Below are 22970 nucleotides of genomic sequence, written 5' to 3'. Positions count from 1 at the left end.
GCAGTGGTTATTCCTATTTTATCAGTCAGTAGGGCTCCTGTTGACTGGATGCAGCCATAAAAGGTAAAGAAGCCCCAGAAGGCACTGGTAACACCATTAAATATCGGTCCTGACAATGGTAAATTGGGTTTAAAAGTTTGGACCAGAGTGCCAAGAGAGGAGCCTTTTTCCTGAACCAAGGAATAACATAAAGCCCCACTTTCTCCCCTATGTGACTTTTGTCATTATCATCTTTTCTGATTCTTACAAAGCAAACCTAATTAGGAAGCTCTCTCATTAGTCTTCCAGAAAAATTAGCACAGCTTATGCTAATTACTCCTGTAAAATTTAATAAACTCGTTGAAATGGGAATAGTCTAATGAGGTTTTATTTATTGAACTAAGATAACTGTAAGGAAAAAGGTTAGGACACCAGGATATCCAGAGTGGTAATAAAACTACAATTTATTCAATTTCTTCACAGGAATTTTATTGCGAACCTTTTAAATTCAAATATGAGTTACAATTTGAAAGTTAAATCAATCTAGAATTTAATTTAATAACAGGAAGTGCTCTGTGTTTTCTTTAAGTGTGATTACAATACAGCCCTGCCACTGCACTCGTAGGAGGAATTGTGCATTTGTATTGTGACAATAATACCCCTTTTAAAATGAGTTCCTGTTCATCAGATCTTCATCTCAACATGTGTAACTGGATTAGTGATAAAATATACAGGCTATGCTAAGAAGATGATACAGACACACACAGGTTTCCAAGAAACTTCCTTGGGATGACTGCTCTGTAATCATAATAGATTTATTTTGCTCTCCAGAGAAAATTTAAATCACTGTTTTACATGAGTATAAATTTCTTTAGGTCCCTTTCACTGCTGTATCTGCATATACTAGAATAGAGCAAAGTACAAAACAATTTTACAGAGAATAAAGTTATATCCTGTTTAAAACACAGCTACAGACTTTCTTTCTTAAAGCCCACATTTTCATTAAAGAGCAATACACAATTTGATTTCACATCTAACCAGGGTTTGAAGAAGAACACAACATGTGTAACTTTGAAGTTGCCAAAGAGCCTTTTCTCCAAGTTCACCAAACCACCACAAAGCCAGAGCCCTCTCTATCCCGAGTCTCTCCAGCTTCATCAAAGAGAATTAATTAATCCCAAATAGTATTCCAACTTGTCAGAAGAGGACAGCATTTCCATGTAAGTACATATGTCAAAAATCCCATGGATAGATTCTATGTTAAACTCTATGTTAGGTCAGAGTCTGTGGATTCACGAGATTTGATGCAAGGGTTAGATTAAATCCATAGGCAAAGACTTGATCAGAGCATCAGGCATGTGGGAGTGCTTTAGCCCAAATGGTAAATGAATTCTCTAAGCTCAGTGCAAATAAAAATAACTAAATATGGCTTTGCATATCAATTGACATAATAGTTAAAAACTGTGTGCATGGAGAAGTGACAATGGAGCACAACCAAACACATGGCCTGACTTGTGCAGGCATTTCAATCACAGAACAATTTTAAAGGACTCGTTTTAAGGTAAAAAGGCTCCGTATAAATCACTTCATCCTTTCCAAACCAAAGGGGACAAGAAAAATGAATAGGATAAATGTCACAAGAAACATCACTAAAGCCACTAACTGTATAAAGCACATACTTGCTTGGCCTAAATTGTTTGAACTAGCCCCAGCCAAGAAAAGGTTTTAAGTACCCTACTGGGACAGATGCGAAGCGGCAACAATAGAAGCCACACTAATGCAATCCAGGTAACACAATCCTGTTTCAAAAACACGGGGAGGGCTAATTACAGTACTGCTGAGTCAAATTTCTTATGCCATTGCAACCCACAGGAACAGGTCAAAATCAAGTGTTATTCAAACCACAGTCATATCAACCTCCTGTATCAAAGTCACAATTTAAAACCAAGTGAAGAACTTAAAAGCTTAACCCATTCACAAGCCAAGTGTGATTCAGTGCGGGTGGCGAGGCAGGGTTTGTATTATCAGCTTTGAATTGTGTTTAGCTTGCATTTTAAGAAGAAACTTCAAAACTGGTAACTATTGCATCAATTCATGTAAAGACTGAGGAATGGATCACTACTCAGGAAGCTAAAGCTGGGTTTTTTCCTTATTTTCCTCATTTTGCAGGAAGCATGTAACAGACAGCATCTCTGGCTTTCAAAATTTAAAATGATTTGCAACCAGCAGTTTTGCATACCAGATAGTTAAACAAAATATTTCTGTAAACCTGCCATTAGCATCTTAACATCTCACTTTCCAGTACAATGAAAAATTCATGTGAATTTTGTAGCTTTCATGTTGCTCAAAATGCCACTCTAACACCATGTTTATAGTGTTCAGCTCTGCAGCATGCTTATAAAACACAGCTCTGTACAGGTTTCACTGGGGGGCTTTCCCCCACACACACTTCCTCTGGTGCTACCTGATGCTCAGAGAAGATGAAAATATGCCTAGTTAAAATAGATAGGGATATCTTCTGAGATTTAAACGTTCTCAGCATTATTTATTACAGCTAATCAAAACATCTGCTATAAGCACCCAATAAAACCACTTTCCTACCCAGCCCATCCAAGAATTGGGAGCTGGGATGAGCACAAGGCTCTGGACTGCTCTCCAGCAAGGCCCCCAACACATCAAACCCACCTCACCTTCTTTCACAAAATGGATGTTCTGGCATGGAAGATACTTCAAACTTCATACAGCAAACAACTCAGACAGCAATGCAAGGAGAGGCACAAGCTCTGTGCCCTCACCCCTGTGTGTTTGGGTGTCCCTTTGGGGTCCCTCTAGTCACAGATCAGAGCAGAACATTGCTCTCCCCAGCCCTCACAGACACTTCTGGTGCTTGGTTGCCATTTAACTCCTCTAGAGTAATGCTGCACAATACCCTGGCTAACCCACACGGCTTTGGACAACACATTTGGACAATTAAAATGTAAAAATGGCCCTTTGGCTACCATTTTGCATAACTGGCAAGCAACAGAAACTACACAGGGCTCAGAACAACGGGAATAGATGTATTGTACTACAATGATTTACTCAGTGATGTCAGATTAGTAATATGGATCTGTTTAAAAACACAATAATTAAGACAGGCAAAAATGAATTAATCAACTGACAATATAGTCAAAATAGTATTCCAACCAAAGAAAATAAGAGGAGGGAAAAAACCTTACGCTGCAGATCTATTTTCTTAACTGTTTTTATGCATAAATAAAAGCCTTAAAATGTAGATGGATTGCATCCAACAGAACTACAGTAGCTAAGTGATAATGATTCAAACATTTTTCAAATAAAAGTTAAATATTTATAAGCATCCAACCACATTTCATAAATCACAAACTATTATTATTTTATTCCTGAAGCTTCCCTGGCATAGCATGTGAATTGAGTCACAGAAAGTCAGAAAGAAAAATCTCCTCTTTATGCACATGAATCAGTTACAAGAGCTGGAGCCCTCCACAGAGCAGGGCGCTCCAGTATCCCTGTGTTATCCCACATATGGCCCTTCCAAGGCAATCACAACTGCAAAGCACAACTAATTCTGTATCAAAAAAACCAAAATTTCATCCATATATCCTCCTAATTCTTCCCCATTAGCAACACAGGGCAGGTGTCTCATTATAATGAGGAGAGGGAGGAAGGGAAAAAAAAAAAAAAAAAAGGAAGGAAACAATAGCAGTCCTTACCTGTCAATTATCACTGGATCTGATGGAGTCTCATTTCTGTTGCCACAGCTTTTCTTGTCACAACAGCGGCTACAGAGCAAAAGCGAAAGGATTTAGTGCGACCATTACACTGTAAAATCATCATTACGAACATGGTGGGTTCAAATTGCCAGCTCCAGTTACCCTGCCGGCCCTGCCTGCAAATCAGTCAAATGTACTGGGTCACATATGGGTTAATTACCATGTTTAACTTCTTGCACAGCTGGTTAGCAACGGAAAATATAAAAAGAGAGGGGTTTTGCCCCTTTCACAAATAATAATTCAAGGAGCGCCCAAAACAGGGAGAGCTGCCTATTTGTAGCCTCTTTTCCGCAGGGTTTAACAGTTGTCCCGCAGACGCTGGCACACAAAATAAGGCAGATTTTTCCCTGCTGAGCCTGGTTTTTACATTTGCTTAACGCTTGTGTTACACATCCACAAGATATTCCTGCTTCCACACAATTCCCAGCTACTGGCAAACCTCCCCCCAAACTCCGAAAGCACAATTATTCTCCCTCTAAGAAACGCTGGTGTTAATGGGGGAACTAAAATGCAAGCAGCAGCAGCAGCTTTTTATGCTCGAGCGCGCCTGTTTCCCCAAGTTTTCCGAGCATGTTAATGATCACTAATGCCACAGAGAGCTCTGCTCCGGCCGCTGGTGCCCTGCATCAGGTCAGATACAAAGCAGGCATGTGAAATACAAGCTCTGTCTCACAAAGCACTGCTCCATGGCTGACCTCGAGGCTGGGATTCTTTTTGAGCTAAGGTGGCTCGTTGTTTCCTGAGAGAAGTTAAATTGTTGTGTTTTGATGATTCCTTGTCAAGGGTTGTTTTCCGTAAGGAGACATAAATATATTGCAGGTGAGTTCGTAGGGGAGGTAAATGTTGCTGCTCCAAGTGGGAATCCCTCCTGCTGCCTCTGGAGCTGTGGCTGGGAGCTGCCCTGCTCTTCCCACCAGCCCATCTCAACCCACAAGATCAAATCACAGCCACAAAGGTCAGCAAAGCCTTTAGATTTCACCCACCCACCCACTCACCCCAGGGAGGAAACCCCCAACTCGCAAGGAAAGATCCTGTTTGTTGATGTCCCTTAACAGAAAATCCCCCAAGGAAGTCAAGGCTTCAAGAAATAGAAATAAAAAAAATGAAAATAAAAAAAAAAGTCAAGAAGCTCCCAAGTCCTTCTTGGTCCCCAAGGACCTGCTGGACAAACCCTGGGCTGCTGCAGGGACCCCATCCCACGATGGCACCAAGTGTCAGGCCATGAGGACCACCCTGGCTGCTCTCTCTGGCCAGACCTGGGCACATCTCCCTGTTCAATAAACTTCCTGGTCAACCTCAACCACACACAATCAAATCTTTGGAAACCACTAAGTTTGCTCCCAGTGGCATCCCAGGGACCTGCATCTCGCCTGTGTTTCAGCAGCTGTCAGGAGGGACCACTGCTCACTCTCCCTCTCAGATGATCTATTTTCCTTTCCCCAGAAGGTAGAAGAACATCAGGGCAGGAAGAAGCCCTCAGAAGTGCCACACTATATAAATAGCCTTGTTGGGAGTATGACAAAGGTTCTCTTGTGTTGCTGAACAATAGAGTGAATAATATACAGTTACCCACCAAGATTAGCAATAAAGCAACTAACCACACTAAAGATAACAAAAAAGGGGCCTTTTACAAAAACAGCCTGTTTAAACATGGCTTAAAAAAAAATAATAATTTTGTTTTCAAAGAGAGGAAAATACATAATTCTTTTCACCGCAAAAAGCTTCAAGGCAACTATTCAGGGCTGAAACTTTTCACAGTTAACACATGTGCGGTATCTTCATTTTGGTGGAAGTTACATTGTTTGGGATTGCCAAAAAAAACTGCTTAATTTTACAGCACAATACCACAATTGATCCACCAGAAAATGCCAGAGCCTTGGCACCCTGAAAGTATTAAAATTTAGGAAGGAATAAAATATGCTGTAGGTAAATAGTCATGGGGACGTTCGGGGACTTTTTTGCCTATAAAAGGACTTGTCATTGGAGTGCAGCTAGAATGTGTGGGGTGAGAAAATTTACCCACAAACAAGGCAATAAAAACTGCTAATCATTTTTAAATGATTAAAATGTAATTAGAAACAGAGTTGGCACAAGTTAAGACAATGCAGTTCTTGTGACTGAAGCGAATCAGGGCTAGTCCTGACATTCTCCCAGCAGACTGGAGGGACACAAATTGCCACACTTACTCAGGCAAGCAAAGGTTCCCAGGCTCCCAGCACAAGATGTGCCAATACCACCATCCACACTCCACCAGACCCAGAGGTTGGCACCTTCCCAGGGCATTAACCCAGAGGGAAAGGCAGCCACGGGGGCCTGGGGACAGGGACGCCTCGGCCTCACCTCCTGCCACAAGTGGGATGGAGTCAGGCACTGACCAGTGAGGACAACCCATCTTTGAGATGCTTTGCTGCTCTTCAGGTGGCCCCTTAATTGGGGTACCTTCCCAAAAGTGCACCCCAATAATCCCAAGTGATAGGAGACCTCACTCCTTGACCACAATCTGAGGGTGATGTGGAAGGGCTGCATGGCTCACACATCCCACCATCTGGTGGCTCTCTGGCAAGAAAGGAGGCCCTGAATGTTCCTTCATGATCTAGAGAATTATATTTTAAAATTTAGTTTTTGCCTTTTGTGCTCTTTCCCCCCCGCCCCCCAGCAACAGCAGAATTGGAGGCCTCTTCATTCTAGTCTTTCTATGCAAAGAATTAAAACATCAAGCAGATCTTGAGTTTCAGACCTGGTTAAAAGTGCTTTTAATTCAATTTCCCTCAAAAGCTTTGGCTTTTAGTGCCTACTTAGCACTTGGAAATAAGTTCCTAAATATTCAGCACCCTTTCTCCTTTCCCTGAAAGAATTTTAAAATTCCCAGGAGCTTCTCCAAACCACTCAGAAACCCTCCAGCTCCCAGCAAGGCTCTGTGCAAGAGCAGGGAACACCAGTTCTGTGCAGCCAGGAGGACAAGGAGTGGTCTTTGTTGTTCTTCCATGACACTTTTCCCTGGCTGGGACCAGGAGCCACAGCTCAGGCACAATGCCACGTTGGCCCACGAGAATTGATTTATTTTTTTTTTGTGGGGTTTGCTTGTTTTTGAAACAAGTAGTCCTTGGTATCAACACAACCTCCCAACATTTCCAGCTCCTGCACCCCAAGGTTGTTGTCAACCTCATGGCTCATTCCCGAGCCCCTCACCATCCCTATCCTGCTCCTCCCCAGGCCACCACCACCCCTAGATTTTATTGCTGCCTTTCTCCTCACTCCAACCCCCTGGGGACCTGCTGCTCTCCTGTCTTCTTGCTCCCCATCCTCCTCCTCCCTTCCATGTGCCTGAGGATCCCTGCCCGGGCCTAGGGGACGAGGCCTCCTGAGGCCTCCATGCCGCCCCAAGGCCTCCCTTGCCGTGCCCACCCCGGCGCGGTGGCCGGAGCGCTCCCGGTGCAGGAGCCCTGCTTTGTGCATCCCGGGGACAATGAACAATGAGGAATTAGGGGCCCGTGGCACGTGGCCAGCACCAAGGCGACTTTGGCTGCCAGGCCCCAACAAGTCGCCAGAGAAGCCGGGAGGGAGATTTTGCACAAGGTCCCAGCGAGGTGGGATCCCTCCAGTGATGCCATCAGCCCCAAACAGGCTCCTCACCCTGGAGCAGTGGAGGTGCAGGACCCCCTTGCCAAAACAGCTGTAAGATCTTATTTTACACAGACAAAACCCATATTTTACTCCAACCTCATTCTCAGAAATCACTGAACCATTTTAGCTGAAACTTTCCAAAGAAAGTCAGCCTGAGGCTGACACCCTGCAAAGGATATTTCAGCCAGAACAGTTTAAGTTTGGCAAAGCTGTAAGCCACTGAAGGTTTCATAATGGAAATTGTTGAGGCAATATTAACTATAGATGTCCCTCCCCATGCTGCCTACAATACTAATAAATTCCACTGAGGTTGTGAATTCTCCCCAGCTATTAACATTTTCACCAACAGTGTAGATTTTTATATCTGACAAAACACAATGAAATCCTTTGAAATAAACAGCTACCTGGAGCAAACCTCAGCTTCGCTCTCCTACCACAGCCAGGACTCTCTTATACATTTGAATTCTTTGTCTCCTCTGTGCCGTAGCTGTAGTACACTATAAATACCCAGCTTTGTCACATAAATGCAAAGTTTTATTGTGCAGTTAGCCTTGATAGAAAGCACTGCTGAAAGTTGTTTAGAAATTAAATATCTAAAACAAGCTATTTTAAAATACAGAGCCCTCACTATTTCATGTCTGAAATGAAGAAATTTCATCTTAGGGAGAGCAAGCTGTCTTTCACACCATATGGCTAATGGTAGTGCATAGCAATTAGCTGGGCTGATTAATGGGGAACAGACTCTAATTTTATGCTTATAATTGAGGCTGCATTTGCACCCCTGGTGCAAATTCAGCACATCCCAACTTCCACTTACAACAGGCAAGAAATCAAGAGAAACAGAATGGTGTGGAGAGAGAATTTTTCCCCTCCTAGACCCCTAAAGAGCATCAGATTTGCAATTTAAAAGCGTGTTAGCAGCACAATAGATGACAGATTTGTGCAATAGGGTCAAGCGGCCTGGTAAACAAACAGCACCCTCTTACACACGTATGGGCAGCAAAGGAAATGGGGAATATCTAATATGAGCTGTAAGAAATTTGAATGTGTCTCCCTCACCCCGTCAGGAACACAACATTTGCCTACTACAGTCAGTTTGGGTTTTTTCCACCCCTCCACCTTATGGCCATGAAACACAAAGCAAGGACTAGCAGTAAATAAATAGGAGGAGAAAGCTTCTGAGCCAGTGAATTTTAAGAACAAAGAAAGTGAAAAGTGCTTTAATAAAGGGAATGACTGTGCATCTTTCCACATTACCAGAGCAGAGATAATTTTGTCTCGGTCAAAGTGTATTGAATGGCTATAAATCTGTGATGTAGGCATTTGGTCTTCTGGTTAAAACTCAGCCCACCATATGAAGTTTTAATTTACTTCTTACACTTTATGTTTCTGAAGTATCTGAAAGGAAATTAATTCATTAAAGTAGTTGATTCTGGCTCAGTGAGTTATTCCTACCACCAAACCTTGCAGGTTAAGGATCAGGAGGACACATCACCCAGGACTAATGGCAGATTCAGACCCTGACACTGCAGGCACTTGAACATGTGCTTAATTTTACTCAAGTGCCCAGTCCCACCGTTTTACTGCTCTGCTACAGGAGAAAAGTAAAAAGCACTTGAGTCTTATCAGGTCAGGGGCCTCCTTTAATATTTCCATGAATTGTTCCTAGCTAGGTATCTAGTGTGAAAGTCATGCTAATTGGGCCAATGAATTTTAGGACAATTACAAGTTGTCAACATGACTGGGATTCCATTTGGAAAGGCAGAAGTGTCCTGGAGCCCTCAGCAAAGCAATGAGGCTCCCAAAGGCAGCAGAGGCTCAGGCACCTCTTGGAGCTGCTGATTGTTCTGGAGCTGCAAACCAATGTCTTTGGTTTCCTGGAAGAAGCCAAACCCACTGAAGGAAGCAGTCCTAGAAAAGCACGACATGAAAACTCCAATCCCCCAAAATCCTGCTGCAAGGAAGAATTTGAGGGGGGGCTGTGCAGGGTTTCACCCAAGCTGGCAGAGCAAGGAGAGCAACTCCTTCTCTGCTTTCATCATGGGGTGCTACCCTCCCCCAGCAGGGTTTTAGCAGGAGGAGCTGTCAGTGGATGACAAAACATGCAGATCCCAAGAATTTTTTTAAAAAAAATAAAAAATAGAAAAAAAATAAAAATCATCAACCAACAGAGAAGTTTCCATCTGAGTATTTTGTCAAAGACTCTCCCCTGCCAGGAAACCCTCATCCAAGTTTATTCTTTTAGAAGTGGGTACTAGTTTTTACCCTCAAGTTACTCCTTTTTAGTAAATGTGTTTTGTAAAAGTTACAACGCATGCAATGGCATTTTTACAGTCTTAAAACAACTGATTGTAACAATGAGCTTATGCAAGAACGCCTCGTCTTCCACCAGGGAATTATTTTCTGCCATCGAATAACACGTAACAAATGATTTTTTCAGACATGCAAAAAACACCCACTAACTTTAATGAGACTGAGAGGTCAAGCTCTCTGAGGTGGCAAAGGGCTCTGTGGTAAAAAGGAAGTAGAGGAGGCTTCACCTACTTCAACCGGCCAGAACAGAGAAGGAAGCAGCTGCAGAAGTTTGGGGGAGAAGATATTTGACTGAATTAAAGTCACCAATCCCAGGCAGGGCAAGAGAGCACTGGGCAGAGCCAATTCTGCATGGGGAAGTTTAAAGAAAATCAAGAAGGCGACATCTTTTGCACAGAGAAGCTTCAGCTGCTCCTCTCCGGCCAAGTGGGGACCCCACGTGAGCGGCAACCAGGACAAAAGACCCTCCTGACCTCACTCCTTAATGCACATCCAGGAAAAAAAATAAAAAAACAAACAAAAAATACTATTTTGTCATTTTGCCGAGGAGTTTTTGTTGGGAATTGGGGACAGAGACGTTTATTGCTACAAGACTATAATAGACTGTTAATTTCGGTGAGGAGACCTTTTGTGGGCTACAGTGTCTAAATGAAAACCAGCAGCATTCTGTTAAGAATAACTCTTTATAAATAATTGAAAACTAGTGTGACGACTGAGACCTTGCTGCTAATTACACACACCGAACTGTGTTATTTTGGGATTGTTTAATGCAAGAAAGATAAATTTAAGTCCGAAAATAGCTGTAGGTTCAACCTAGATTTTGGGAGACAGATTCATCTTTTCATCACTAATTAACTGGAAGAGGGGTATTTCTTACCTGCACATTATTTCATGCGTGAGCAGAACTCGGCACATTTCTGGGTTCTTGTCTTGGCCTTCATATACTATCGCCTAGAAATAAAACAAATTTTTAGTTGAACATAAAGTTGAGCTTGGAGAAAATCAAAACACGTCATGGTAAGCAAAGGCTCAGTGAGTTTCAAACCACAGCTCAGGCTAAAGAGACCTGGCATCTCCACCAAACCTGCTCCAAGACCTGCAGTTGTAAAACAACACAAGCTGAGTACAGCTAAATTCCCTCCTCTCTGTTGCACATCTCTCCAGCGGTGTGTAGGATGGGTTTTTTTAGTAGTCAAGACAACCACAATTTTCTTTTCAATTCAGAATAAAATATAAACCTAATAGCATTAAAAGGAAGAGGAGGCAAAAAAAAAAGAAAGAAAAAAAAAAACAGAAAGGCTTGGTATACTTTGGGTCCTATTCATTAAAAAAAAAAGACAGAAAAGAGAGAGCTCATGCATTTTTAATTACAAAAGCTGCACAGCCCAGGCATTTTCTTGGTAGCTCCTGAGAAAGCGCCTGGGCCTGATTCTTCCCTTGAACCTCCCGATCCAGCGCTTTCCAGAGAGCACCTCCGGAGCTACAGGGATATAAATAAGTGAGGAGAAGGCCCTACCAGAGCAGAGGAGACCAAAACAAACAGAGGATCAACCAGCTTGAGAAATTTGACTCTGAGACAGCGCAGGGAGAATCCTTTAAGCTAAAGCTGTGGAAAGGCAGCGTGTTCACATTTCAGGAGGAGTCTACGTTTGCTCCCACCAGCAGCACGGGATCGGCGTTACACACCAACTGGGTTAGTGGGCACAGCCCCTGCGGGACAGGATCTCCATCTCAGCCCCACAGAGTCATGTTCTCCAGCCACCCCTGCTCCCAGGCACCAGCCCCCAGCAGAAAAACAAGAGTGGAGCTTCCTTTGCAACAGCATCTTTTTCTGGCACTGAGGTTTCTAAATCTTTTAGGGTGGTACTCCAGAGCTGGGATTGGAGCCACAGCCTTGGAGGGATGAGCACCCCTGCACCTGAGCATCAGCGCTACCCTTGAGCTGGGTGTGACCTTTCCAGCCCAGAATTTAAAACAAGAAATGGGGGGGAAAAAAACTCAGCAGGTAAAATGACATGTGAGATGGGTCTCCCTAGAGCTAATGATAAAATAGAGACTGAAATTTAAGAAGAGTGCTCCGTGGATGAAACACATTTTAAGGAACGAGATCAAATTGAAATGGAAGCATGGAAAATACTGACAAAAAAGTGAGTTACCTTAATATAGAACTGCTTTTCTAGTCCTTGCAAATGAAACCCATGAAGGGTAAGAGGTGTGGTACTTCCAGAAGGGGCACAGATCTCAAGGCACACAAATCTGAAGAAGCACGCACTGACTCTTACACAATTTAAAAGGCAACATGCAATATTAATATTATGCATTATAAAATTACTTAATAATTCCATAAATAATAACAGGAATGGGCCTGTGTTACCTTTGGTAGTTTTAATATTTTAACTTCTGTTTTACTATGGGCCTTCTTCTAAAACCTGAGAGCCCCTGAGCTGGTGTTTTATAGCTGATAAAACAGAGGCTGTCGCTAATTGCCACGAATGGGCCCAGAGTCTCACCTGGCTTCTGCCCCTCATTTCCACCAGTGAGACACAACAGCTGTGAACCCAGCACTGGGATAAAGGGGATGCACAGAAAGTTCCCCCAGCACAGACACCAGCAACCCCCTGGCCCCAGCTGGGACCCTCACCTTGAGCTGCTTCCACATCAGTGCCCAAGAGAGATACAGAATGTTTGCAAGAAGACTTGGAAAATGGAATTACATATGTTACAGCAGGATGGTGGGACAAATTCAGAATAGCCTCATTCGCAGCATTAAAAGGGGAGATAGGGAGAAGCTTCTTCCAAGCAAAGCCAGAGAAGTGAAGGAACTGGCTGACACCTGGTGGGGTCAGTCAGGGGGACATTGCAAAGACTCCAGAAAACCCCAGATCAGGTTCCTCCTGGCAATGGGACAGGCCAGGCAAGGAGGAAGCTCATGGCACTACTTGGACTTCATCAACAGTTAAAAAATGATCTCCCTCTGAGAATGCAGAGCAGGAGGGGAAAGAGCAGATCTACTCCTGAGGCCTTTAGTGGGGACAAACACCTCCAGACAATCACAGCGTGACATGGGAGGAGAGGGCTGCTGGACTCAGCTCGTTCTTCTCAAACTTCCAGATATTAAAATAAATTTACCCAGGATGGGTTAGCTTGTTGCCAGTGGAGCCAAGGAAGTGCTAGAAACGACAAACCAGAACACAAAATTTACTTTCCTTTTTCCCCCTGCCCTCTGTCCTCCTCTCCCCTTCCTGCTGCTGTGCTTACTTAACCTCCAGGTAGCTGCTTAAATAACTCAACTAAATAGCAATAATGAACGGACAGAGTCAACACTGTGGTACATAATCACCTTGTCTGTTGTGCTTAGCATCAGTGATCCCTCCTTTTACGTGCATGACATTCTTCTGCCTCCCTCCAGGTTAAGGATTTGCTTCTCACTTTATTTGCATTCAATTATCGAAGTTGCACCCGTGCACATTTTGTTTTCTCCGCGTCAAACACAGCTCCTCTCGCCCACCCTATTCCTGCAGGAATTTCTAGGAAATTCTGGGAAGCAGGAGGACGCTCTGGGCTCATTTCTGAGCAGCTCATCCCCATCTCCCCACTCCTGCATCCCAATTTACTTGTGTGAAGCACCAACTGTTTGCCCCCATGAATGGCTGCCCGAGAGCCCTGCAGATACTCGACCGCCTCGCAAACCGCGCCGCTCTGAAGCATTAATTCTACAATTAGTTTCAAAAAGGAAACAGGAACTGCTAAAGTTTCAGATCGTTAGAGCTGCCAGAAGTATTTTTACAGGAAGGGTCTACTACGTTACTGTTGTGAAAATGTTTAACTCTCGGGTTTGAAAAGCTACTCTTTTTAACAAAAATATCTTGAATTTTTAATAAATTATGCGGTTTTTAAGTTCAGGCTTTGAAACCAGGAGATTGCGTCGGGGTTCCCTGTCGCACTAACGTGGTCGTGATTTTGTCAAATAGGGATCACATTAATGAGAGACAAAGTGAAAGTTACAGTGCATAAACTTAGACCACAGCAGAGCTAAAAATAAGCCTGCAGATACACATCAGAGTTGCACAACAAAACACCGGCAAAGGAAATGCAAAATTATAGACTTTGGGTTTTTTCTTTTTGTTTACTTCATGTTGTTTTAACTCGGTGGTGTTTCATAAGCACTTGAAAATAGCGTTTCTTCTCCTCAACAACTTAAAACATTTCCCCACAAAATTTATCTTCCATTTTATTCACCCAAGTAACCCTCCTGCAAGAAGTCCCAGTGAGTAACAATCACTCATGCACGGACTTCAAAATCAGGCCCCGAAAAATTAGTGTCAAAAATATAAGACTTCCTCGCTTCTATTTAAATAAAGCTGCATAAAAAGTTAAATCAAATTCAATTCACTGCTTAACAGCAAATAAAAATTACTACATTGAGCACATCACAGTCAAGTACGTCCAAAAATTGACTTAAACTTTTCAGCGAGAGATTCATTATTAAAAAAAAATAAGAAGAAATAAAAAATAAAAAGGAAGGAATGCGATATAAAAGTCAAGGCTACAGTTCTCATTAAATCTACTTTTTCCCCCCAATAGACGCAGTAGGATAAAGCAATAAAAGAATTGACAAACAAGCTGGAAAAATACGGAGACAGATTTTGTCCTTAACTATTCGTGAATAAATCCAGATTTATGCTGGTACAAGTGAGGGCAGAATCGTCTCGTGGTGTCAGTTTGCCAGTCAAGCAATCCTGCTTTCAGAACTGGACGAAAAACAATCTTGAAGGAATGAGATCATGGTCATTATATTACTCAGTTATGTCATGGCCTTGATTTTAAAAGAGTAAGAGAAGGAGAGAAATCACCAACGTGCATCTAAATCCACTTGCTTTCAGATTCCATCTGCCTCACAAAACAAAGTATGTCCCTTACAAAAATAAAAGAGAAGGGAAAACTCATTAAAATTAGGGTCTTTTCCAAAACAGAACTAAAATGATTTGGAATGACGTTTACAGCCGTACACACAGGGAGAAAATAAAATCCTGGCCCCACCGAATTCAATAGGCGCTTTGCAATTGACTTCAGATGGGCCAGAATTTCACCCAGAGAGGATTAGGCTTGTATCCACTATATATCTACAGAGAAAATACTGTGAATTACATTTGTTTGGCTTTGAATCCTTAACCCTCAATTACCCGAGGTTTTACCCCTTCCCCAGGCAAAACCTCGACTCATCCCAGGGAGGTTTATCCCGGACAAGCAGCGCGGAGCTGGTCCCGGGGCGAGGACAGGGAGTTCTTGCTCTGCCTCTCCACGCACAATTCAGAAGCATCTAATTATTTTATCCAGTCTCCCTCTGCCTTTGATTCACAGCCTGCTTATCGACGTATTCACACAAATTAAATAAATTTATCTCTCCTAATATGTTCATTTTTAATGGTTTTCAAACATTCACATGGAAACAGCTCTAGCGTAAATATCCCAGAACAAATGGCTGTATATTATACAGGAGGGAGCAGTTGGGCTGCCAGACTGGGAATGCACCAGGCCATCTGGCTCAGGCAGTCTCTCCAAAATCCTCAGCTTTGTTTTCACCCTTAGACTCCAAACAACACATTTTCCACTGTGATGAGTTTACATTTTCCCAAACACAGGTCCTGATCATGCATGCAAATTCCAAACTTCTCCATTCCTCTCTGTACAAGAAAATTAAAATCACCTGCGCTTCTGACATCTCACCAAAGGCACAAGAAAGCTGCTAAAATCTGGCGCAATGTAAACTTTCCCCGTCACAGGGGTTAGGTTTTGTTTTATGTTTGTGTGAAATTTCTCCGAGTCTGCTGAGGCTCCTCTGAACTTATTGATAACATTTTTTTTTCCCATGCGTGTAGCTGCCAGAGAAGGGCCACGCCATGCACAGAATAGAGCTGATCAAATATCTGCAGACATCAGAGAATGACAGACAAGTCAACAGAAAAACCATTTGCATCCAGAGTTATAGCTCTGAAAAAAAAATCCAAATATAAACAGGGTTTAAGTCTGAAGGAAGGATTTTTGACTCATGAGGGCTCCCAGCAATAGACAATAGCCATCGAGCAAAACTTATGATTGTTAAGATGCCTGAGCCATATTAGCATCCGTTATATCTTATGGATGAGAACGGCTGAAGGAAAAATGGGTGGGGAACAAGTATTTCAGATTTATTTCCTCCATCTTTCCTTATAGTGAAATATCTCAACTTTATGAAAATACAGCCAAAGAAATAGAAGGCATCTCTTCTCCATAAACATATTAAAATCCTTTGACTTGCCTAAAAACTCCAGTTATATTAGAGCAGCTATATTTCATGTTCTGCAGGCAAATTCAAAATGCATCATTGTTAGAGGCAGATCTTCTGCAGGAGGAGCTGCTGCTGTACGGAAAGCAACAGCTATAAAGTTTGGGGTCCTACAGGGTTTTGAGCGCATTAGGAATGTGATCCTGACATAAAATGAGGTGCCAATATAACATAAAAGAAAATTTAATTAAGCCAGTATTGACACCGAATGTTGTTGCCTAAACTGGGAAGAACTTCTCCGCCACAGGAATGATTTGTGTGTCGCATTTACAATTTTTAAGTGACGGGGACCCGTTTCAGAACTTAGCGAGACCCCGAAAGCCACGTAATTCCCATTTGACCCAGCACTTCTCCGGGTCCACCGCCGAAGGCCAGGCACAATACCCCAAACACAACCCAAAATGATGTGCTCTGAGACCAATCCTGGCTGGGTTTCCCGTTTGGAAGTCCCCCAGCCCCGGTTCCCAAGGGGTGCGCGTGCAGCCCGAGCTGCTGTTTGGGGCAGTGCGTGCACAGCTCATCCCACAGCCCAGCTCTGCCCTGGATGCATCTCCCAACTCAACTCTTGGCTGCCTCAGTGCCACTCTCCAGCCCCACTTCCCATCCTGCTCCACAGCTGACAGAGAAACACACACGCACCAGGACACGGAGATCCCTCTGTTCCACCTAGGACACAACTCTTGCTACGAGTTTCTTAGCTGGGCACAGCCCCACAAACAAATCCCTGACTCAGGCAGAGCAGGAACACTCAGGAGCAGGAACATCTCCTCTTTAGTGCACACACAGCGCCCAGCACAGCCAAGCCCTACCTGCTGCTAGAACACATGCTGCTAATGGGACATTCACATTAAATCTCTGAGCAGCACCGAAATCCAGGTCTGATTTGCAGAAGGGCTTTTATTTAATCTTACCTAACTTAATAATCCGCAGGCATACAAAACCTTGCAATTTGTAACCGTGACACAAAGAGAATATATTTAAATCTGATGTGTCCGTATTAAATAATAATAATAATAAAAAAATTAATATTAAAAAAAAAAGCCACAGATACTTCCCTGTATGATCTGGGGAACCTAACTCATTCAAGCTTTGCTTCTGTGGGATTTTTAATTTGCCACCAGAAACCTCAGAGTAGCTGTAATTTCAGTCTGGGAATTCACAATTATCGAGTGTGTGAATGTGTGTGTGTGAGGACTGAGCAGACACTTGCCAGCTGAAATGTGTACGCTTCTGCAACAGTTTCATTTAAAAGTAATCATTTCATTATCCAATTTGTTCTGAGCGTCATGCATTAAAATACTACACCTTCAAGTAGACTGACAATATATATTTAACTTTCATTAAAAATTAAAGAATTTTCAGACAGTCTTTGCAATATTTAATTACAGTTTGATGATTTGAAAGTTACTTGAGAATCTTCTATATAATTCACTGTCATAAAATATAAATGATATATTCAACATTTGGGTGAGCTTCTGTCATGTGTTGTACTTCACTTCCTAATAAGCATTCAGTAACCGACGCGATCCCAACTCTGAAATAATTTCACTTTTAAAAAGAAAGAATTAAAAAAAGGAGAAGAAGGAGAATTTACTGTCCAGCCCCCGAAAAAATTCGGAGCGGCGCATGCCACACTTTTGACATGACAATGCCCTATTTTTCATAAGCAATTACAGTCATGCCTAAAGAAACTACAGACATGTAATTAATATGTAAGCAAACATGTTTGCATCTAAAACAGCCTTTTGCTCCCCGTTTTCTAACCTAAGCTCAGAGAGCTTTTGTTCTAAAATCCTCGCTTTCTCAACCACACTGCACTTTTCCCAAAATCTGTAATTTGTACTAACTTTGTTTTTCTAAGATTTCCTGAAATCAGACAAGATTTTTTTTTCCCCCCCTCCTCCTTCTTCATTGTGAACGTGCTTTAAAGCTACACGGTAGGTTTTACAAATAAACTGTATCTCGGGGGGTTTTTTCCCCTTTCTCTCCAAAACCCTCTGATGACTTGATAATAATGAGAGACCAAGAGGTCAAACAGTGCCTTAGGATGAACTCTTCATATGCAAGATGCCTTTGTTAAGAAAATTATTTTGAATCCACTGCTCTCCATGAGTTCAGGGCTCTGTTTTCAACAGGATTATGATCAGAGGCTTCTGCATTTCCGTAACGATAGGAAAGCTGTTTAAAGATAATATTTATTGATTCTCTCTCTCACACGATCTACACTGAAATACATACGCTCCAAAAGGTCTAAAAAGAGTTCCTATATCAGGAAGATTTTGTTACTTTTAACACAAACTAACCAATTTGTGCCTGAAAACCAGGGAATGACAGCAAACGCTTTCCAGGATTTTTTTTATGAAGGAGTATATGTTGCTGCTGTTTTAATTCCTGCAGTGGATGGACTCTGTTTGGAAGTGTACAGTATAACAGAGTTCAGATGCACAGTGGATTGTCTAGTAAAATTCACCCAAGTTCCTCTTTTCTTTTTTTTTTTTTCTTTTTTTTTTTCCTTTTTTTTTTTTTACTGTTGAAAGACAGTCTTCAATGGCAGGAAAAGATGTTTTGGGACCATCAAAGAGAGTTTTGTAAAACAAACTCAGCCCTTAGAGCTTTATGTTTTGCTGTAGAAAAGAAACCCGAATACAAGCCAAGAGTTTCGTCCCTGCAGACAACATACAAGGACTGACATTTCCTAGCGGTACAAAAAAAAACCTTAATGTTTTCCTTAAATAAAATTTAAGAATTTTCTTTAACAAGTAAAACAGATTAAGAGGGGAAGAAACATATTTTAAGGATGAAAAGGCTCAAAAGCGATTGCAACTATTTAAAAGAAACGTATTCTAAGAGAAAAACATTCTGACAGGAACAGAAGAAAAAGCCAGAGTAACAATTTTAAAAGGAAAAAAAAATAAATAAAGGAGAGAGAATCGATTTACTCAGATAGCCCCTTTGTAAAAATACTGGTTTTAAACAGGAAAGTATTTTTTACAGGTAGGCACGCACGTTATTACTCTGCTTGGGAGGCTAAAGAACAGGCTTAAAATGAGGATTAATCCACTGCCAAGCCCTGCTGCCCTCCCCGAGTCCGACACCGAGCTCTCCGCTGCCCGCGCCGCGATCCTGGGTTCTATTCCGACACACAAACGTGTCGCGATAGAACCGCTCCTCCTGCAGCCAGCGCGGCCGGCGGCAGCGCCGGGAGCGGCCGGAGCGACAGAGCCCGGCCGGGGCAGCGCCTTGTGCCGGCGGCGCTCGGGGGCTGCCGGAGGCCGGAGGTTAATTCTTATTAATTAAGCGGCAAAACCAGCCCTGACTGGGACGGCTGGAGGGCCGCCCGTATTTTTCTCCCGCAGCCCAGCGGCGGGCAGGGTCCCGCGGGGACCCCCGGGCTCCCCGCTGCCCGCTCGGCGGCCGGAGCGGGAGCGCGGCCGTGCCTGCGGGAGGCAGCGGCTCCGGCCCGGCTCCGGCCCGGCCCCGGCCCGGCCCCGGCGGGCAGAGCGGCCCCGCCGCGGGGGCGGGTTTCGCCTCCCGGGGCCGCCCCGACGGCTGCCACCCCCCTGCCCGGCGGCCGCCCCGCAGCACCCACCTGCTTGGTCATGGAGTCGATGAGTCGCACGTAGAAATCCTGCTCCGTCCTGATCCCTGAAACAAGGCAGAAGTGTGAGGAGCGGAGCGGGGCTCGCCCGAGGGCTCGGGCCTGCCGGGGCCGCCCGTGTCCCGGCAGCGAGCGCGGGGAGCGGAGGGGAACCGGGGGAACCCGGGCGCTGCTGGGCTCGGCAGCCGCGGGGGCAGCGGGGGGCGACGGGGCCGAGCCCGGGGGCTCCCAGCCCTTACCATTGCTGTAGAGCAGCTGCAGGCGGTAGTGGATCCCGTTGTTGGTCTTTTCGCTGTTGGCTTCCTGGAGTCAAAGACGACACGGGAGGCCGGAGGGAAAAGGAAAAAGGTATCAATGAAGCTTCTCCATCACTAGCACGCCGGGTGTCCCCGGGGTTGGATGGGGCAGCTCTCAGCCCTCTCCACTGCCCCGGGCATGGCGAGGGATCAGGGAACACCGCCTCCCCGTGTGCCCTCCGGGACGGGGGAAGGCTGCCGTGGCTCCCGGGACGAGCCGGTGTCGCGGTCCCGGGGGAGCGGAGCGGGGAGGGCCCCGGAGAGGCGGCCGATCTCCCACGGGGCCGCAGGGTACTCACCTTCTCCTTCTCCACGAAGCCCACGAAGGCGGTGCGCTCGATCTCCACGGGCTGCCCCTGCCGGTCGTACAGAGCCAGGACGAAGTGGAAAAAGTTGGACTTCCTCAGGTTGGAAGGCGGCTGCTTCTCGAAGTGAGCCCGGGCCAGACCCACTCCGCTGGGACCAGAGACACGCGGGTTAGCGGCAGCTCCGACGAGGCGGCCTCACGTCCCCCCCCAGCCGCCTCCCCGGGCCGTGCCTTCCCCCGCCGGGACCCGGCTGGGCCCCCCCGGGGCAGAGCATCCCTCCGTCCCCCGAGCCGCCCCGGGGCTTTTTCCTCCGGGCACGGAGACTCAAGCTCCGAACCCCGCGGAGCTCCGACCCCATCGCGTCCTGCGGCGAGCCCGGAGCCCCCCGCAGCCCCCCCAGCCCGGCCCCGGTACCCACCAGCCCTCCCCGGGGGCCGTGCCCGCTCGCAGCCGGCCCCGCATGGCGGGGGAGCCGCGCTCAGAGCCGCCGGCGCTTTGCCCCGCGGAGCAGCATCGGTCCTGCCACTTCTCAAACTCGGCTCGGAGCTGTCACACCAGCGCCCATGTGCCTTATCTTGCGAGCCTTTCCTCCCGCGCCGGAGCGGTGGGTAAACACCGAGCCCAGGAGACAACTTCAAATATTTCAGGGTTGTCCCTGCAGAAACTTTCCCTTCCTTAGAGGGCTCCAAAGGGAGGGGTGCGGGGCGAGGTGGGAGACACCGGGAGATGTCAACATTAAACTGATGCCGGATGATGCCGGCTCCAGGGCTCAAGCTGCGAATCCAGCATCAGGGTTTGGTTCGTGTTTAGGTTTATTTATTTTTCGCGGGGTAGAGGACGGGAAGAAGGAGAAATAAGCGAGAAAACGAGGCTGGGCCAAACCCGTCTTATATTTGGAGGGATTTCTTTTTAAAAATCTGAGATAAGTGGCAGTGGTTTTACAAAGAGACTTCAAATTAAATTTCTTCTGGAGTACGCTTTGCAAACTCCCTACTCATCGGAGGAGAAGAAGGGGAGCTGCTGATTCTGACGAGAATAGGAAAGCGAGGTAGAGAAATATATTTTGGATACATCCGTGCACAACTCGCCGCTTTCCGGAGGAAGAAAGTGTCATTTGAAGATCTTAAGACTAAATCAGCAGCAAACATACTTTTGAAAACTCCTTCCTCCGAGCAAACACAAGGAGAGATGAACCCTACCTATCCGTACCTAGCGAAACTCGCCACTTCCTTTATTGTTGCTATCATTATTTAATAAAAACTCATTCCTACGGGACAATAGGGATAAATATTTAACTGGCGACATCTACGCGAAACTCACTGCTGGTAGCAGCGCTCCAGAGCCGGGTTTTTGTTGGCGCGGGGGGAAAGCGCTGCGGGCGGGGAGCGCCCCGGGGCGCGGAGCGGGGCGCGGGCGCGGAGCGGGCGCGGAGCCTGCCTACCTCTGAGCGGCCGTGCTGGCGTCCAGGACGCCGGCTCCCTGCATCCACGTCCGCACCGCGTTCATCCCCGCGCCGAGGGGCTCTTCCTTCATGCTGCTCCCACTCCGCTGGATGCTTTCCTGAATCCCAAACATGAATCAGAAACAACAGCGCAAATCTTCCTCCTTTATTCAAAATTTTTAAAAAGTGATAAAATCGCCAGGCGGACTGTTATATGTGGGGATTTTTTCTTTCTTTCTCTCTTTTTTTCTCTCTCTGTAGCTGATCGCTGGAATCAAAGCAAGTCGGAGAAAGCAAACACAGGCACGCACATTTAAAAAAAAAAAAAAATCCAGAGGCAATCAGAGCCCGGTTTTGTCGCTGCTGTTTGCTGCGTGTGCAGTTTGTTTGGGTGCTTGGAGGGGCTGGCGGGGTGCTGGGGGCTGGTTGCAGCGCTCGCAAGCCGGAGGAGTACTTGAAGTCCCTTTTGTATGAAGACACCCCTCGGATGGCAGCAGGCAAAAAAAAAAAAAAAAAAAAATCTCAGATGGCAGTTTAAGAAACAATAGGACGAACGGGAGCTGCGGCAGGCTCTGCTACATCAAGTGTCATTTTCCAGTGACAAGAGAGGCAAGTCCCCCCCCTTCTCCCCTCTCTCTTTTCTTTCTTTCTTTTCTCCCTCTTTCTTCTCTCCTCTCCCAGCCGAAGCGCTCTCCGCTCCTCTCCTCTCTCCTCCCTCCTCCAGCCGCGCAGGAAGCGAGTTGCCGGAGCCGGGCGCACGCCGGGAAGGGAGCGAGAGGGGCGCACCCGCGGCGGCGGCGCGGACGGACGGCCGGAGGGAGACCCTGGGGCTCCCCGTGCCCCCTCCCTCTCCCGCAGCGCCGGGCGGACTCGCCGTCTCTCCCTATGGGAGCCACTTTGACTGTCCCCGCCGCCGAACACGAGCCCCGCAGCCCCGGCGGGCGGGGGGCGGGGCCGCTCCGGCCACGCCCCCTCATTTGCATCGCGTCACCGCCCCGCCCCCGCGCCTCCGCCGCCAATGGGCGCCAGCAAAGAGCCGCCGAGGGGGAGGGGACACGCCTCGCTCATTAGCATAGCCCCGCCCCCGGCGCGCCGGCCCGGGGGAAAGTTGCCCCGGAGCGGCCGGGGCGGGCCCGGCGCAGCGCGGCCGCGCCTTTGTTCGGCGGCGCTGCCCGGGAGCCCCGCGGGCCGCACGGACACCGGCACGGACACCGGCCCCGCAGGGCCTCCCCCGACCCCCTCACTGACCCCCCCGGAGCCCGGGGCCGGCCCTCGGCAGGAGGGCGCCGCGCTGC

At 46.1% G+C, this 22970-nt stretch overlaps 1 protein-coding gene across 6 annotated transcripts in view; it reads right to left on the bottom strand.

Annotated features, from left to right (window-relative positions):
- The window catches only part of EBF1 (EBF transcription factor 1), a 265802-nt gene extending 243195 nt beyond the window's left edge, over positions 1-22607 (bottom strand). For 4 of the 6 annotated variants that reach the window (XM_015642123.3, XM_019008183.1, XM_019008184.1 and 1 more), the window contains exons 1-6: positions 21676-22607; positions 20226-20382; positions 19870-19933; positions 19622-19677; positions 10585-10658; positions 3711-3779 (exon numbers count right to left, since the gene is read on the bottom strand). In XM_015642123.3, the coding sequence (XP_015497609.1) occupies positions 3711-3779; positions 10585-10658; positions 19622-19677; positions 19870-19933; positions 20226-20382; positions 21676-21809 (554 nt within the window). In that variant the 5' untranslated portion in view covers positions 21810-22607. The remainder of the gene's footprint in view (positions 1-3710; positions 3780-10584; positions 10659-19621; positions 19678-19869; positions 19934-20225; positions 20383-21675) is intronic. The other 2 variants (XM_015642120.2, XM_015642121.2) reach the window with 1 other exon arrangement.
- Positions 22608-22970: the final 363 nt, after the last annotated feature.

This window comes from Parus major, chromosome 13, assembly GCF_001522545.3.
Source record: "Parus major isolate Abel chromosome 13, Parus_major1.1, whole genome shotgun sequence".
Lineage (NCBI taxonomy): Eukaryota > Metazoa > Chordata > Aves > Passeriformes > Paridae > Parus > Parus major.
This window is presented reverse-complemented; position numbering and strand designations above follow the sequence as displayed.